The sequence below is a fragment of the Emys orbicularis genome, chromosome 1 (genome assembly GCF_028017835.1).
Source record: "Emys orbicularis isolate rEmyOrb1 chromosome 1, rEmyOrb1.hap1, whole genome shotgun sequence".
In the NCBI taxonomy this organism is placed as follows: Eukaryota; Metazoa; Chordata; order Testudines; family Emydidae; genus Emys; species Emys orbicularis.
The window spans coordinates 255,465,463-255,483,500 of NC_088683.1; the positions used below are offsets into that span (position 1 = coordinate 255,465,463).

Here is an 18,038-nt window from a genome sequence, read left to right on the forward strand (position 1 = left end):
TAAAAGAAAAGGCTGTTGGGAAGATTAATGAATTTATATTTGTGAGATGTTTTGATACTATGCTATAATTTCAGTTCCTAGACAGATGATTGTTGTTGACCTGCAGCTGGGGTATTTTTTTGAGCACATTAAAAGTGTCAAATATAAGTCATCACTTGAACCGCTCAGATTTAGTGCTGGAATGGTGAAAGGTCACCGCATCAATAATTTTATGAGACGAGACCAGGTCACTTCTTTAAAAATAAAAATCATCACCATAAGACCTTAATGAGTAAGTTGTCGCTATCTTCTTTCAAATTAAAAGAAATAGAGAAATTAAGGCACCATTCCTAGAAATTCATTCACTTAGATATATGTTGAAAATTATATTTATAGGAATAGTTCCGCAGAGAAACATACTGGCTAAAATGGTACGCATCCATTAATTCACACAAAGAAGTCTGCCTTGAAGATACCAGATTTACCAAATAATCACTTATAAAAGCAGTTTTTTGTTCTTTTTTCAGTTTGTTTCTAAAATATAGTATTGTTTTGCAAATCACAATGACAAAAACAGAACATGTAATAACTTCAACCCTCCCCACAATGTTTAATGTCAGCAGAACAATGATCTAAAAAGTGCTTTATTTTAAGAGTGGTTTATATTTCATCAGACTTTAAGTTGGCACTATATGTATCTAATGAATTGTGTATACTGTGGTCAGTTAAATGCTTTTCAAAATGTACACAACACTGGCTCTGACATGCTTCGTATAATGCACTCCAGCTTTAAAATGAAAATCTAATACATGGATATTATCACCCTTTCTGTAAAAGGGGTTGTTGGGGGAAGGGAGTTTGTGACAAAGGCATTTATGTACAAATAAGGTAAATAATTTTTAATATTTTACTAATACACTTCACATACTTCACTGTAGCACTACTACCTACCTTTCTACAGAAGCGTGGCTGTGAGATATAGACTTTTTGCTATCTGTGTAACCCTTTAGTAGGGGGACCCTAAAAACAAAGGTGCAAATCAATCAAGTTTTGCTCATGTTCAATGAGCTTAATTTAAGCAGGCTTAGTAGGACACTTAATATTTCATCTCACAAAGATCAAATGTACAAGTTGATAGAAATATAAAGAGAGTGATCCAAATAACCTACCTTAAGAGTGATTCAGGTAACTTACTCCTCAGATATATTCTATTAATAAAACCCTCCATTTGACAGAAAAGCTTTAGAACTCTTCAGTATCAAAACCCAACAGGAGTTAAGGCACTACAGTTAACAGTCTCAAGATTTAAATTCTGAAGATGGTGGCAAGGTGTTTTCAGGGAGTTCTTTGACTCAGACTCACTATCCCAGAGGTTTCCTAAAGTTGACAATAACGGACTTTCAAAATGTACCTAGGCGTTTACCCGAATAAAGGTTTGAACAAGAGGCAACCTGTATCTAAATGACTGGTTAAGGATGGGGTTTAAGATCCTTTTAGCGATAATGGCTGTCATGATTTTATTGTTTTTATTCTTTATATATACAAGCAGCATAGCACTTTAAATAAAAGACGGGATATAGGAATTCCCATAGTGGATCAGACCTATGATCCATCCAGTCCAGTATCCCATCTATAAGAGTGACCAGCACCAGATACTTCAGGAGAAGGTGCAAGAAACCCCACAGTAGGCAGCTGAGAGAGAGTCTGGCCCCTATGACAGTCTAATCCTAGGCCTGGTCCACACTAACCCCCCCACTTCGGACTAAGGTACGCAAATTCAGCTACGTTAATAACGTAGCTGAATTCGAAGTACCTTAGTCCGAACTTACCGCGGGTCCAGACGCGGCAGGCAGGCTCCCCCGTCGATGCCGCGTACTCCTCTCGCTGAGCTGGAGTACCGGCGTCGACAGCAAGCACTTCCGGGATTGATCCGGGATCGATTTATCGCGTCTAGACAAGACGCAATAAATCGATCCCAGAAGATCGATCGCTTACATCCGGACCAGGAAGTAAGTATAGACGTACCCTTAATCCCTAGTAGTTAGAGATTGGTTTAAACCCTGACACAAGAGGTTTTATATCCCTTCCAACACTTTCTTTTTTAAGCACTAACTGTAAACGCTGTATCAGTGGTTTTCAAACTTTTTTCATTTGTGGACCCTAAAAAATTTCAAACTGAGGTGCGGACATCTTTGGAAATCTTAAAACGGTTTGCAGACATCTAGGGGTCTGCAGATCACAGGTTGAAAACCACTGCTCTATATGGTTAGCAAGAACATCCAAACACTCTTTGAACCTCACTAATTTCTGACTTCAAAGACATCCTGTTTTAATGAGTTACACCATCTAAGCATTGTGGGGAAAAAATACTTCATTTTATCAGTTTTGATTTTGTCGGCTCTTATTGTCACTTAATTTCCCCCTGTTCTTATGTTATGGCCTGGGACAACAGAATCTACCAGTCAATCTTCTCTATACTTCTATAATATCCCTTTTTATTCATCATCTTTTTATGGTAAACAATCCCAATCTTTCTTCACATGAAGAACTTTTTCATGCTCCTAATCACTCTGTTGCCCTTCTCTGAAAACCCCTCAGAACAAGGACAAGTGCCTGCTCTGAAGATTTAAAATGTAATCCGACACCATGGCTTAAAAAAGGATGATTAATCCAAGGAATAACTGGTTGCTCCAATTTTGGGCATTCTGTTCCCTTTAAAAGAAAATTGGCTGGGAAGCTTGTAAGACCCACATGTTGTGAATGTAGAAAAATAAAGAATAAAAAAAGATTAACTTCAATCCAAGAAAGTAAACAAACATCCATTTTACAAGCTGTATGTATCTTTCCCCACCTATGCAAACTAGTAGCGTATATTTTCAATGCTCCTGTGACAGTCAGTTTTCTTCCACCAGAGGATAAACATCTCCTAAGGAAAGAATTTAGGAAATATCCTGGAGTAGGCCCTAACACAGCATTGGGTCAGCGAGCAGTGGACTGCAGGAGGGATGCTTATTAGCGATCAGCTAGCCTCCTACCACCTGCCAACATAGGAACCAAAGGAAAGACTCAGGGAGGCACCAGCCAGGAGTCACTTCACTCTGGACTCTGCCTGCACACACTTCTATCTACAGCAGAGGAGAGAAGAGAGGAACAAACACTTCTGCTGGATCAGGACACAGTATAATATAATTCCACTCATAGATTTCCTACAAATTGATGAGGTACAGGTAATGATCATTTGTTTAAGGGTATGTCGGTGGGTAGTGATCGATCTATCGGGATCGATTTATCGCGTCTAGTGTAGACGCGATAAATCGATCCACGATCACTCTGCCGTTGACTCCTGTACTCCACCGCGGCAAGAGGCGGAAGCAGAGTCGACGGGGGAGCGGCGGCAGTCGACCCCTCGCCGTGAGGACGCGAGGTAAGTCGACCTAAGATACGTCGACTTCAGCTACGCTAGTCTCGTAGCTGAAGTTGCGTATCTTAGGTCGATCCCCCCTCATCCTCCCCCCGTACTGTAGACCAGACCTAAGTGGTAAATGGGCTTTAGGACAGTAATTTAACATTAAAGGTTCCAATAGCTCTGGTCAGTATACTTTCTGCATTAATGGCCATATATTAATGGGGGGCTGACTATCACAACTTTTACTCCAAGGAAGTTGCAGGTGCTCTACACCTGTCAGAATCAGGCTCTGACTGATTATGACTGGAAGCAAACAGAAAGACACTCACCTTTAAGAAAAGCCTTCGTAATTTAGGTACATGGTACAAGTAGTATCCTGGTAGATTTCTGGACTTTTAAATTGCAGCTTGCAGATCTACTCAATCTTCAAACAGCTACCATACAATTATCTCTCTCTCAACCTCTCCTCTCCTCCACTCTACTTTTAAATTCTAAATCCTTCAACAACTTGATTTCCAGACTGGTAACAGGTTGGCTATTTTCAGGGCTAGTAAACAAGAGTTCTAACCACATGACCAAACCAGTTATGTTTGACTTCAAGTGATGAACCATACACCCTGCAAAGTGTTAGATGATAAATTCTAGTTTCTAAAACTGTATACCACACATCTCTGTTTAGATTGATGTTTGTTTAGTATACATCACTACACTTAGTAATACCCTTTTGCGATAGGGCCTCACACGTGAAGCTTATCTCATCGTGAACCTATGTGATTCATCTGATCCCTCTTTTCATACAAGTATTCTTTTACAAGGCACATGTATAAGATTTGTTGGGTAGACATCCTTAATTCAGATTAATACAATCTAAATTACAACCAGCTCCATTTAAATCCCGTGGGGATTAGGATATAGTGGTTTGTTAGAACTCCATTATAAACAAAAAAAGTCTGGAATGCAGCTACAAATAAATAACAGTTAACTGTTCTTATTACTAAGCAAACTCACAGAGGACATTAGATTAGGAGGACTACTATATTTATTGGCCTATTTAACCATGAAACATTGTTATCTTTGCTTTCCCATCCCTATTCCTGTTACACCCACTTGTACCTTAAGTATGTTTCTAACTTTTCAATTTGGAATTGGGACCATTTCTTTCCAGGTTTTCTGAGAGGACCTAGCATGCTTTGGGGCACAATAATAATTCCACTGCCTTACATGCAATGGACACTTATCAACATAGTTTTTCATACTAGACAATTTATGAAAACCAATTATGGTTTTCTCTGCCTATGACCTCATCAGCAGTCCTGACAATACAAGACCTATTGCTGTTGCCCTGCAAAAGGAACAGTTTTGGACTAAAATTAAATTCAAAATGAATTATCAATCATTAATTAGTGGCAACTATATGAGGGTATGTATTTATTAAATCATCAAAATGACATACGTGCAATACCACAAAGCTCTTGATGGAGCAAAGCCAGCATATTATTCAAATATAGCAAAATTTTGCTACTTTACACTGACTGAGAAACCGTTGCAGATTATCAAATTTTGCAAGTGAACAAACAATTATAAAAAGTCAGGGAAACTGACTTCACTAGATGTACTTTGTTCATTTATTGAGTACAATTTAATTTTAATTATTTGTAGTAATACCTTACACTGCTAAATAGTAGTAAATGTACTATAGTATATTTTGTAAAAGTGTTGGCGTTTTAATAATTTTGCAACTCACTTTGTGAATACATTTTTGCTGAGAAGTGGCCAAGATGGTCATTTTTCTGAGAAATGACTGGATTTGCAGTTCAGTAAAGTGGGAATTATTGAGGTTCTACTGTACTGTCTCTGTGGGGTAGAGCCACCCTTTCCCCCATATTGCTGATGGATTTAATTCCAATTAGTAGACTTTCTGTAGTTTATTCTATGATTTGTGTAGTAGTTCCATCAAATACTTTATGGATAATGTTACATTATTGGGCAGGCTGTATATCAAATGAATCCTCTGAATTCTCTCTTCTCATTATAACGTTATGTAAATTTTCCTTCAGACAAACCAAGTGCCTTCTCTTTTAGGCATCAATGTAATTCTCACTGTGGTACAGAGCACAGGGAGAATTGCATGCAGATCCCGCTTGCCTATTTTTGTCACAATAAATCAGTTAGTTAATTCCTCTCTTTAAATTCTTTTACTGTACCTATTTCCCTCCTTAAAAAACAATGGTGCCTTCAATAGTTGTGGCTAAGCATATCTAATTCATCTGTCGCAACAGAGTATGCTTGCCATTAATCGCAGGGTTCTCAATAGGCTAGCTATTCAACAGGACCCCAATACAGCTGCACACCAATGGCAGTTATAGCTTTCTGTAATTCTGATTTCTTGTCAGAGAATCCAATTCCAATCAACATCCAGGGAGTAGAGTGTTAAAACATATAAGTATAATGCTGCAACTTTAGGCCTGGAAATAGTTTAAAGCAGCTTGAAGCTTTAGTTTAGATGCCATATGCATTTTGCTGAAGAAATTGCAGCTATATGAACACCAACATTAAGAAAAGGTAGGAGGTACTGCAGTCAACACATTTATGATGCTGACTATGGACATTTCCAATAGCAGCTGAAACTAGATTTGCCAGTTGCAATACAGTGGTATCACTGAACTTGTCTCTTAATGCCAGCTAAGACCTTTTGCCATTTACATGAACAATTTCCGAATTTGAAGGAAGAATTATTCAGCTACCAATGCATTTAAAGCCTGATCTAAAGCCCATGAAGTAAAAGCAAATGGAAAGACTTCCACTGACTTCAGTGAGCTTTGGATCTGACCCTTAGTTTTCTACTTATGGAAAGCTCATACGCTTCCTGTTAGGTTTGGTCAAGAATGATCTAATTCACTACCTAGTGTCCTGATTGAGGGACAACTCAAGATTATCTAATCAAATATTCTATACATGTGCAGTTACATTCAGATTTCTCTCATGGTAGTTGATGTTCTACATTACCACCTGGTGGCTAGAGAGGTTTTCTGAAGGTCTTTAGACCTTTTGGAAAGTGCTCTCATTTCCAGCATGATCATGTGTCAAATAAACTCACTTGACAGAATAATGCTAAAAACAGGTATTCATTTAATTAATGCCAAAAACCATGTTGTCCTAAACATTAACATTCTGCAGTTCATATCTGTTGCTGCAGCTTTGTAGCTTCTTTTTGGAGATAAAGATGAAAACTGAGAATTTACGCAACTAGAAAAACTATTCTAAAACTAGTTGGAAAATGCATTACTTTTTAGTATTAGTAATAACTGAGTAAAGATGGGCAGATATAAAAATATCAAATAATGATGAGTCAGAGCATTAAAAAACATTTTTAAGTTCCAGGATATTTTGCCGTTTTTTAATGTATATTCCATCCCAGAGTTGGCCACCACTACTGCACAGCAGTAAATTGGCACTTCACAGATTTCCATTCTCAATAGAATTCGACTACTAATTATAGACTGGGAGGAGAGAAAAATTGGCAGTTCTGAAGTCTATTTCTGGAAGAATTCTAACACGCAATGTGCACATACAAATGAAGCAGTCATACATGTAGAAAGAAGAGGCTACATAAAGAAAAAAAGTTCAGAAAGTTAGAAGAGATAGAAAAATTGGGAAATAGGAATTATGAGGATTTGCTGTGCAAAGTGCGATTATACAAAAAAAGCCTGTTTACAAGTAAGCTCTTTCTTCTTGCTTTTCATGAGAACTTTTGGAATCCCCCCTTAATTCTATGGCAGGCTATTTGGAGATTTTCTGTGGCATGAACAAATTTCTAATCTTTATGGGTAAAGAAATGTAAAAAGTTAAAAGTAGTACCAGTGATTTTATAGGATTTAAGTTATTTATTCAATTATTTCTGACCATGGAGTCCAACCACACTACCACTTCCACATCAGATATCAATAACAGATGAGACAAAACAGCAAAGTTGGAAGTATAAGAAAAAGCAAGGTTATGCTGGAATTAGTTTCAACGGCAAGAAAAAAGAATAGAGAATAGTGTACATATATGTAGAAGAACGTGGGCTGCCAAATGTGTTTTTGCAAGAAATAAATCAAAATCCTCAGTTTTGGAACAAAGCATCAGTGATCTATGAGAAATACAGAAATAGTCTGTACTCCTCTAAAATAGTCACATCACACATATAGTATACGGTGATGATGACTAGATAAAAATATTACAATTTCCATGTATTACTGATATTTCCTTCAGACAGCACTATTTGTTTCTAGTGGTGGGTTAAAGAATATAATTTTTCTTCCTTTCCCTCAGACTCTAAAGGATTAGGGATCATAATGCAGGGATGAATGAACTCAACATTCAAGCTAAAGGATTCACCCCCTTACCTGACTGGTTTGTTTTCAGGGCCTGTGTCTCTGAAGCCCATCTCTTCCAGTTTGCAGCGTCTATACAGCTCATAATGCCGTGCATGAGTCTGTTCTCTCAGGTCTTCCATATTTGTGCAAATAAGCATCTCACGAAGCTTTACAAAGTCACAGTGGTTCTCATTTTCCACTATTCAAGTAAATAATAATAGTAATATTGATCCATGATATACAAATGACTATACCGTAGAACAGTATTTTGAATAACCTTGGTATTTTCTATTCAATTGGTTGATTAAGTTTTTTTGGGGTAAAATGTCCCTAGTTTCTTTTACCCAGTTGCTGCCTCATGATTTGTGATACATAATTCAAGCATTAACTATAAACATTGTTTATCAGGCTCCATTATTTTTCTTTTCATGACTCCCTATTTGAAAAGAAATTACTTTCTTTCTCCTCTGTTCTGATATAATAGCCTTGTAACATTTGGTAATGCCAGCTGCACCTTTACAATGCAATAACATAACTAATCACCACATCCAGGATCTGATGGCCTGATTTTCGGAGTTGCTCAGCACTCATAAATCTCATTTGTGTTGATGGGACCTGGAAGATCAAGCCATGAATGTTTTGGATCAGTTAGCCTATCAATCTGGCATCAGAAGCCAGCATCAGCCCACTTAATATCAAAACAAACACTTCTGCAACTTGAGTGGGTTTTATAATGAAAACAACATTCACATACTTGTGAAAAATACTATTCAAAATTCAGATTTTACCTTGTACAATGCCCCAAGGGTACTGTCGAGCTTTCACCATTTTGTTTCCAATCTTCATTTCCTCCATACTCCCCACTACAGCAAATGGTAAATGTCCCTGTAAAATAGTCAGAACAATTCAGTCTTATTTCCCAGTATCCTTACATACAAACTGGAAAACAACACTTGAAAATTAAATCAGAGAAACAACAAGCATTTGGAGACAAATAAACATATTATAACTACAAGTCAGTTTCACATAGCGAATCCATTTAAAAAGAGCAATAGCTAGTCAAATCCTGGCCTGCTAGTGCACTAAGGGACTTTGGAGCTTCAAAGGAGGGCTGCCAATGTCACAAGGACTCCTGGTTCTCAAATCCAATACAGTCTTCATAGATTGCTACAATAAATGGAGTTTGAGGTAGTTGTCCCTCATGCATCAATTTCTATTGGAAAAGGCCAGCAGACAGTTGCGCTATTTGGGATACAGCCTTCCTCAAAGCAGAACAGGCATCTTCAGCATCCACCAGTGACAGACATGAGGCCATTACAGGAAGTGCAGGGCTTGAGGCCTGAGATCTTGCTCATGCCACAAGCTCAGACAGCCATGAGGCAGGAAATGTTGCCTCAACACTGAATGACTGCTCCACAACCAAACCTGAAGTACTGCTAACTGGGAAGAAAGTTATTAGAGTAACACATTTTTGGGGGGAGGGGACCCAGACTAGATGAGTGTTTCTAAATTTTTCCTTAAGTAGCTCATAAAAAGACAAATGTAAATATCCAAATGCTACAAATACAAAACCCTATTGCCTCAAGAAGTACATGCAAGAAAACGCATGAAAAGTGGTAAAGAGGATACTTTAATACCAGAATATCAAACATTCTTTCAAATGTATGCAACATACTTACATTCATAGTGGCATTAATTTTAGAAATGGTTTCATCATCTGTTGGAAACTGGTATATCTGGACTCCATTACTAACCAATTCACTCATGAGTTTAATTTTAAACTTCTGTAGTTCAGTTTTAGAAATGGTGTCTGCTTTGGCTATGACTGGTATAATGTTCACCTATTAAATAATATAAACAACATGAGATGTGTAAAGGCTTTGTTTTCAAGCCTGTAAGTTTTATATGTTAAAATATTCAGTTTCCCATAATGTCTGAATTAATTAATTTCTAACAAGCTTTCCAGTGACTCTTATGTGAATGGTTTCATTCAAAAGCCAACAAACTAATAATAAACACTGTGTACATTTCCAAAGTGAATACTTTGAACATCATAATCAAGCAGTAATGTATTACCTAATAATCCCACCAAACCAGAGCTGATCAGAGAACAAAAGTGAATAGAAGAAAGGTATTATAATCCCACTAGAAAGAAAGCAAACCTCCATCACCATTCAAAGATAACCATAAGGAAAAGAATAGCAACATACACACAGCTACAATATATATAATTTTACTAAGATACTAAATACAAAGTTAAGAAAAATTTATATTAACACTGTGTACACTAGCTATTTCTCTATGCCTATAAAACAGCAAATTTGCTGTTTTCTCCTTGTTGGTACCCTAAAAGTCTGCTGTGCTCTTAGATTCAAATATTTAACTTTGCCCTGCTAGCATGTTGCACTGCCAACCATAAAACCTTTTTAGAGAGGCAAGAAGAAGCGCTCTGTGTGGCTCGAAAGCTTGTCTCTCACCAACTGAAGTTGGTCCAGTAAGAGATATTACCTCACCCACGTTTTCTCTCTAATTTCCTAGGACCAATACAGCTACATCACCACATAAAACCTTGTCAATTTAATATTTAACTGATAGGAAAAGCATGAGATTTATACTGATGGTTGTGGAACATATTTTATATGGCAGAAAAAATTAAAAACCTTGATGTGGCAAAACTGAGAACTCAAAAGTTAAGAAATGCCAGAATTAAGGTTACCTGTGCATCCTTCATTTGTCCCCCCTATGCATATACATTATGATACAGTCTTTAAATACGTGATCACATACCATTTCTTCCACAGGACCCCTGCCTCATTCAGTACATAGGATGGACCTGCTCTAGGGATGAATCAGGGTTGTGTAGTAAAGGAAGGTACTACCTGATTTGCCAAAGAAGCTGGAAGGTGTGTAGACAATGAGGCAAGGGACTGAGGGAAGATAAAGGATTATCTTATAGTTAAGGCACTTGAATGCTGCCCTGGAGAATTGGAGTCTATTGCTGCCTCTGCAAGGCTGGTTGAGTCACTTAAACCAAATTTTTCACAAGAGGTCACTAAATGTTTCCCTCATTTTCTGAGACCCTGTGGTCTGATTTGGAGAAGTGCTGAGTGATCACAAGTACAACGGAAGTCAATGGGAACTGTGCTTTGAACATTTAAAGTGATATACAATGCTACGTATTCTGAATAATCAGATCCCAAGTGTCAGACTGGGTACCCAAAATTAGTGGATACTTTTTACCTTAATTTCTCTGCACCTCAGTTCCCCATCTCCAAAATGGGGATATAGTCCCTCATCTCACCTGGGTGTTGTGAAGATAAATTGTTTGTGAAGCACTCAGATATTATAGTGATGAGCACCATAGACAAGCCCATGAGGAAATTAATAATGCTGGATTTACAGCAAGGTCTGAAAAGCTTGCGGTAAGTAAGGAGGCCTGGAACCACACATTGAACAATGAGGAGAAAACAAAATATTGAATACCTACTCATTAAATGATCATTCTCTATTCTGTGCACTGAATGAGACTATCCTAATTAGCATATGATATTGTTGTGATTTTGTCACAGAGATTGTGAAATCCTGGAAATGGCTGTAAAAAACACATTTGATTAGGCCCCCAAACTGAGTGATGTTAACGACCTGATGCACAGGGTCATGGCGAAATTCATGTCTGGCTCACGTGCCCTTCTACAGATGAAGACAGAGGATCAGACGAGCCAAACTTAAGTGGCACTATGACACCGTGCGCCAGGTCACAACCCTCAGAGCTGGGCCCACCCAGCTCTGGCACCAGCAAAAGGGGGAGCACATGCATAGATGAGCAAACGAACACACAAAGTTGATCAAACTTTGAGACTCCTCTTGAGATCTCCCACAAGGCTACATTGAAGATTGCTACGGAGCAATGGAATCAGCAATACCCCCAAGGCAGGTTCACAAAGAACTAGACTGATGGACTTGCATAGAAGCCCTCAGCAGTAACCCACCAGTATAATACAGCAGAACCAAGTTAAAAACAAACAGCAGCAGCAAAGCACTCCTTAAAAAGAAGCTCATAAAAACTTAAAAAAATCTGGACTTAGTCTATGAGAACAATTACCCAGGAAGTCAAAATTAAAAGACCTGTTTCCATGGAGGTACATTACCCTAGCTACAAGAAAATGTCAGGAACATTTTATATTTCTTTTACCATCATTCTATCACATTTTTACCATAACTTAGTACCTAATATAGCACTTTCCATCTTTGCAAACATTAATCTTCCGATGACCATTGAGACAAGAATTCCTCCAAAATAAAATGTGTGTAACGGACAGATGGTGCACACGCCTTGTACGTGACAAGGTAAGAGAAATCTATTTCAAAGTCCAAACTACTTTTTCAGAAGCTCATATACAATTGTTTTTTAATTCCACAGAAGACTGAAGATTTACTCCACGACAAGCAGGGAACACAAACCCACACTTCTTACCTTTGAATATACTACAGACAGTGAAATCTCTCAATACAGGGAATTCATAAACAGATTATAGAATTCTTACATTGTCCACAAAAAACAACCCCAAACACAGAACGAGAGACTGAAAAGACAAAAGCTTCCTAAATTATTGTGAATCACTTCTATATATTACCAACTTTCCTAGGTAAAGATAAAGCAATATAACACTGCTGATGTTGATAATCTAGGCTCTAAAATATCATATTAGAGATGTTCCAGGTAGATTATTTTCTCCCTATAGCTTTAGGAATGAGATAAGCAGTTATAGTTTATGTCAGACTTCCTTTTAAATGCTTTAAATAATCAGCATTGGTTCATTTCAACAAGTTTTAACAAAATAAAGGTGTCTCTAGCGCAGTGTTTCCCAAACTTGGGACGCCGCTTGTGTAGGGAAAGCCCCTGGCGGGCCGGGCTGGTTTGTTTACCTGCCGCGTCCGCAGGTCCGGCCGATCGCGGCTCCCACGGGCCACGGTTCGCTGCTCCAGACCAATGGGAGCTGCTGGAAGCGGCGTGGGCCGAGAGACGTACTGGCCGCCTCCCACCCAAAAACGAGGAACTGTTTGCACAATGTATGGTAGAGAACGACTGCTGATGAAATAACTATAAGACTAACAAAACAATCAGCAGCACAGACTGCTATAATAGTTAAACAGGTCTACTTTAAACCATTATAAATACACTGCGTCCAAGGCTAAAGCAATAATACTCCAACATTAAGCATGTAACAGGATACAGTTATATTTACCTTAATTTATCTGCTAAGGCAACACTTGTTTTTGTCAGGATTATCTAAACTCTATTATTTGCAATTTTAGTAGCTTTATTCAAAAAATATATTTCTTGTAACCATACATGGGTACAAATTAATAAACGGCAATAAAGATACACGTCTACCCCAATATAACGTGACCCGATATAACACAAATTCGGATATAACGCGGTAAAGCAGCACTCCGGGGTGGGCGGGGCTGCGCGCTCCGGCAGATCAAAGCAAGTTCAATATAACACGGTTTCACCTATAACGTGGTAAGATTTTTTGGCTCCCGAGGACAGCGTTATATCGGGGTAGAGGTGTACCTTAAAAGGCACGGTTCTGGACATCCAGAGATGTGTTACAGAATTATCCATCAGATCAATCCATATTTAATTAAGACTGTTTAACTGAAGGCTGTACCCCTTAAGTTTCCCATATTCCCTGAGAAACTGTTCCATATTCCATCCACCCTTTAAGTAAGGAACTTCCATGTCTTACAGGCCATAGCCAGCACTCAAAGACTGATGGGCTCTTTAAAATTTGAAAAGCAAAACAAAAAAATTAATCTAACCTTAGAACTCACAATTTTCCAAAACTAACCACAACTGTAGGTTTCTGGCTTAAGCGCCCTCACTGTTTGGTGCAAAATGCAGGGATTTCAATAATAAAGGATAAACTTCAAGGCATTAGCTTAATTGTTCTCTTATGTAAAGTAGGACTTCGGAGTTACGAACACCAGAGTTACAAACTGACAGGTCAACCACACACCTCATTTGGAACTGGAAGTATGCAATCAGGCAGGAGAGACCAAAAACAAAAAAAAGAAAGCAAATACTGTACAGTACAGTACCGTGTTAAATGTAAACTACTAAAAAAAATAAAGGGAAAGTTTAAAAAAAAGATTTGACAAGGGAAGGAAACTGTTTCTGTGCTTGTTTCATTTAAATTAAGATGGCTGCATTCTTCTTCTGCATAGTAAAGTTTCAGAGCTCAATGTTCAGTTGTAAACTTTTGTAAGAACCATAACATTTTGTTCAGAGTTACAAACATTTCAGCGTTACAACCTCCATTCCCGAGGTGTTCGTAACTCTGAGGTTCTACTGTAGGCTTGTTGGTACCAACTCGTTCCTTTCCCGCCTAATGTCTTACATCTCAAGTATGAAACGCAACGGTTTTATACTACCAAATATGTGTCTAGCTAATCAAATCAAAACTTCTAAAAAATCAAATGAAAGTAATTTTCATCGTCTTCTCCTGGTTTTCTCTCTGCAATATCCATTTTTGTATGGTGAGTGTGCTGTTCCAAATGAAGCCTTTTTTTAGTAATTGACACAGAATGTACCCCTGTATTTCCACACTACACACTATTGTAATAATCTTTGTACAAAATACACTTTGTAAGGTATCATTTGAAAACTCAATTTGCTGGTCATTATTGTCCCCTGGTAAAATATGTGAGACAACACTGTATGTGAAGTTTAAGATTCCACTGTACGGTGTTAACAACACATGTTCCAGCCAGAAGTTGGCAACCGGGTCTGTCCTAAACAAAGGAATGTGTGCTCTGCTTAATTTGCATTAAAGCAGTAAACAGAGTCATCAAGCAGGAAGGGAAACAAAGGAAGCTCAAACACATGAGGAAAAAAGAGCAGGGAACATTCTTCCCTAGACTTTAGCGGGCCGGACCACCACTTCCCGCAGCTCCCATTGGCCGGGAACGGCGAACTGCGGCCACTGGGAGCTGCGGGAGGCCATGCCTGTGGACGGTCAACGTCCGCAAAATGCCTCACGGCTCACAATCAGCTTACCCTAATGGGCTGCATGCGGCCCGCAGGTTGCCCACCACTGGTCTAGATTGTACTCAGGTAAGTCACAGTAATGTCTTGCACTAATGCCAAAGTATTTTTGATGAATTACATTCCTTACCTCCATGCATAATTCCAAAGACTTTCTTTGCCTTTTTACTTCTGCCACATATTTTGCAGGTGATTTTAAGTGTACTATATACAGTTACCTCCAAAACAGTGTTTGTGCTGAACCCTCAAATATATAATCTTTGCTTAATTTTAAGGAGCAAAATGTTCTGCTACACTGAACTCCATGAGCCCCTTATTCCCACAGTAAATCTGTTCTGAACATCCTGAAGGCCAAACTTTCAAATACATTAAGTGAGAACAAGCCACATGTCATTTCTCTCACTTAACAGTGACCTGTAAATATTTTAGCAAAAATACATTTGTGTGCTGAATTGTCTCAAAGGGTGTGGTAATGGTGAATCATTCCGGGTGTAACTAATTTTAAACCACATTTCTTTCCTCTCAGTTCATTTTGGGTTTCCTGAACTTGAGTTGGGCTGCTCAACTCTTGTGACTCCCCTCACACTGTAGCTACCACTGGTACAAATATGCACCCAACTCATAGAAGCTTACACATATTTTACAAACATTTTGAATTTTTTTTTTTAAGTCTATAAAATTGCCATAAAAAAGTATCACCAATTTCTTGACCTAAGTTTTTCTATCATTTTAAAAAGTACCCCTAATGAATCAGAAGCTAAATCCATATAAGTGCTTGGTCAGAAATGCTCTGCTGGCATGAAAAAACAAAGAAAATATCTGATTCTTCAAAACATTAGATAAACCATCTGAATATGAAGACAAGTGAAAACCTGGTTTGTAACATACCACATTAGTACTTCTTACTTCAAATTACAAATGAGTGAATTTGCATGCTATGATCAGTACAAACAGCTAGAAAATTCATGTACACTTAAATTCTAGAGGTTCTGTGCCAAAAAGAGTACATAAATAAAAAAGTTTCCATCCACTTTATATTCAAAAATTTTTAATGGTATTTATTTCTAAATGAAATAAGAACTCATTAAAATACGTTGTTGATATAAAGTTCAAAGCCACTTACCAACTGCAAATATAATAATAGAATCAAGGACTGGAAGGGCCCTCGAGAGGTCATCTAGTCCATGCCCCTGCATGCATGGCAGGACTAAGTATTATCTAGAACATCCCTGACAGGTGTTTGTCTAATCTGCTTTTAAAAATCTCCAATGATGCAAATTCCACAACCTCCCTAGGCAATTTATTTCAGTGCTTAACCACCCTGACAGTTATGAAGCTTTTCCTAATGTCCAATTTAGACCATCCTTGCTGCAATTTAAGCCCATTGCTTCTTGTCCTATCCTCAGAGGTTAAGGAGAACAATTTTTCCTCCCTCCTCCTTGTAACAACCTTTTATGTGCATGAAAACTATTATGTCCCCCTTCACTCTTCTCTTCTCCAGACTAAACAAATCCATTTTTTTCAATCTTCCTTCACAGGTCATGTTTTCTAGACCTTTCATCATTTTTGTTGTTGTTCTCTGGACTTTCTCCAGTTTGTCCACATCTTTTCTGAAATGTGGCACTCAGAACTGGACACAATACTCCACCTGAGGCCTAATCAGTGTGGAATAGAGCGGAAGAATTACTTCTTGCTTACAACAGTCCTGCTAATCCATCCCAGAATGATGTTTGCTTTTTTTCCCAACAGTGTTACACTGTTGACTGATATTTAGCTTGTGATCCACTATGACCCACAGATCTCTTTCTGCAGTACTCCTTCCTAGGCAGTCATTTCCCATTTTGTGCAACTGATTGTTCCTTCCTAAGAGGAGTACTTTGCATTTGTCTTTATTGATTACTTGCTTAATGATTGAAACATACAAATCTCTTTTCATAGCTCACAAGACAGACTACTACATAATACATAGTACATGCAAAGAAATCACAGCTATAGGAACACACACAAGGATGATTCATTTTACAGCATTTTTAGGTGTGCTGGCAGAGAGTTCCAAAGGCATCAGGCACTACTTTCAATCACCAATTTAATCCTTGGAGTGAACCATCCATCATATAATAGCTTGTATGAAAGATGATGTACTTTTTCAAGATCTATCTCAAAATGCTTTACAGATATAATGAAAGACTACTACTAGGAAAGGTGTGTTAGCATTGACTTTGTTTACATATTCCCACATTCTAAAGAAAAATATTTGAATCAAAACTTGTTCTACTATACAAATTAAAAAAAAAAAGTCAACCCAGATAGTTGAAAGCATTTAATGTTTAAAAAACTGTTAGTTTCCCTTACTACAGTAACTGCAGTTCTCCAAGATGATTGCTTGTACTGATATCCACTCTGTGATGAGCAATAATTCATCCTTAAACTCAAGTGGGGATTGAGAGGTCTCATTTGAACAATGACTATAGGATTCTTCTACCAAATTGAAGATGTAATCTAGAAGCTAAATCCAGGAAGTAATTCTGTACAAAAGTACAGAGTGAATTCCAGGTAACAGTATTTCGTATTTCAGTGACAGAAACATCTGACATAAGCAGAACAGGTCACCTTAGACCTGAATGAATGTGCTCCAATACCTATCATTTTAATTGTCACTAATTCATAGGAAGAAAGTATACAGAATCTAATTCACTTGGATAATCTGAGTGGAAACTAGCTAATCCCCAAAAATATCGCTGTGTGCTACCAGGAATCCCAGTGGTTTATTGTACAGTTTAGTCCTGTTCAGATAGTAAATATCCTCTTCACTTCCAAACTATGTGGTCTGGCCTCTTTTTGCAGTGAATGGAGCATTAGGAAAAATACCAGTAGATAGAATGTTTGGTTTAAATTAAAATCAGAAACCACCTTTGATAGGAATTTGAGGAGGGCATGTTGTTACACCACCTTAAGAAATACCATATTCAGTGAATCAGCCATTAGTGTCTGAATACCTAAGGTTGAACTGATGCAATTACCACTAGGTGAAATGCAAGGTGAAAACGTGGTTCTATTAACTGGGCGAGCACCACATTTAAATCACATTATGGAATAGAAACCAAAGAGGTGGAAATATACAAGATAGACCTTTTAAAAATTTCTCCCCTGTAAAATGAAAAGAGTCCTGTGCCAGTGGGTAAAATGCCAAAGTCACTGGCAGGTATACTCTCACTGAGCTAAAGGTGAGCCCAGAATGTTTAAG

The 18,038-nt window shown here is 37.9% G+C and overlaps 1 protein-coding gene across 1 annotated transcript in view; it reads right to left on the bottom strand.

The window, feature by feature from the left end:
* The window catches only part of SEPTIN10 (septin 10), a 43,825-nt gene that overhangs the window by 11,095 nt on the left and 14,692 nt on the right, over positions 1–18,038 (bottom strand). The window contains exons 5-7 of the mRNA XM_065397570.1: positions 9,423–9,584; positions 8,532–8,628; positions 7,774–7,942 (exon numbers count right to left, since the gene is read on the bottom strand). Of these exons, the coding sequence (XP_065253642.1) occupies positions 7,774–7,942; positions 8,532–8,628; positions 9,423–9,584 (428 nt within the window). The remainder of the gene's footprint in view (positions 1–7,773; positions 7,943–8,531; positions 8,629–9,422; positions 9,585–18,038) is intronic.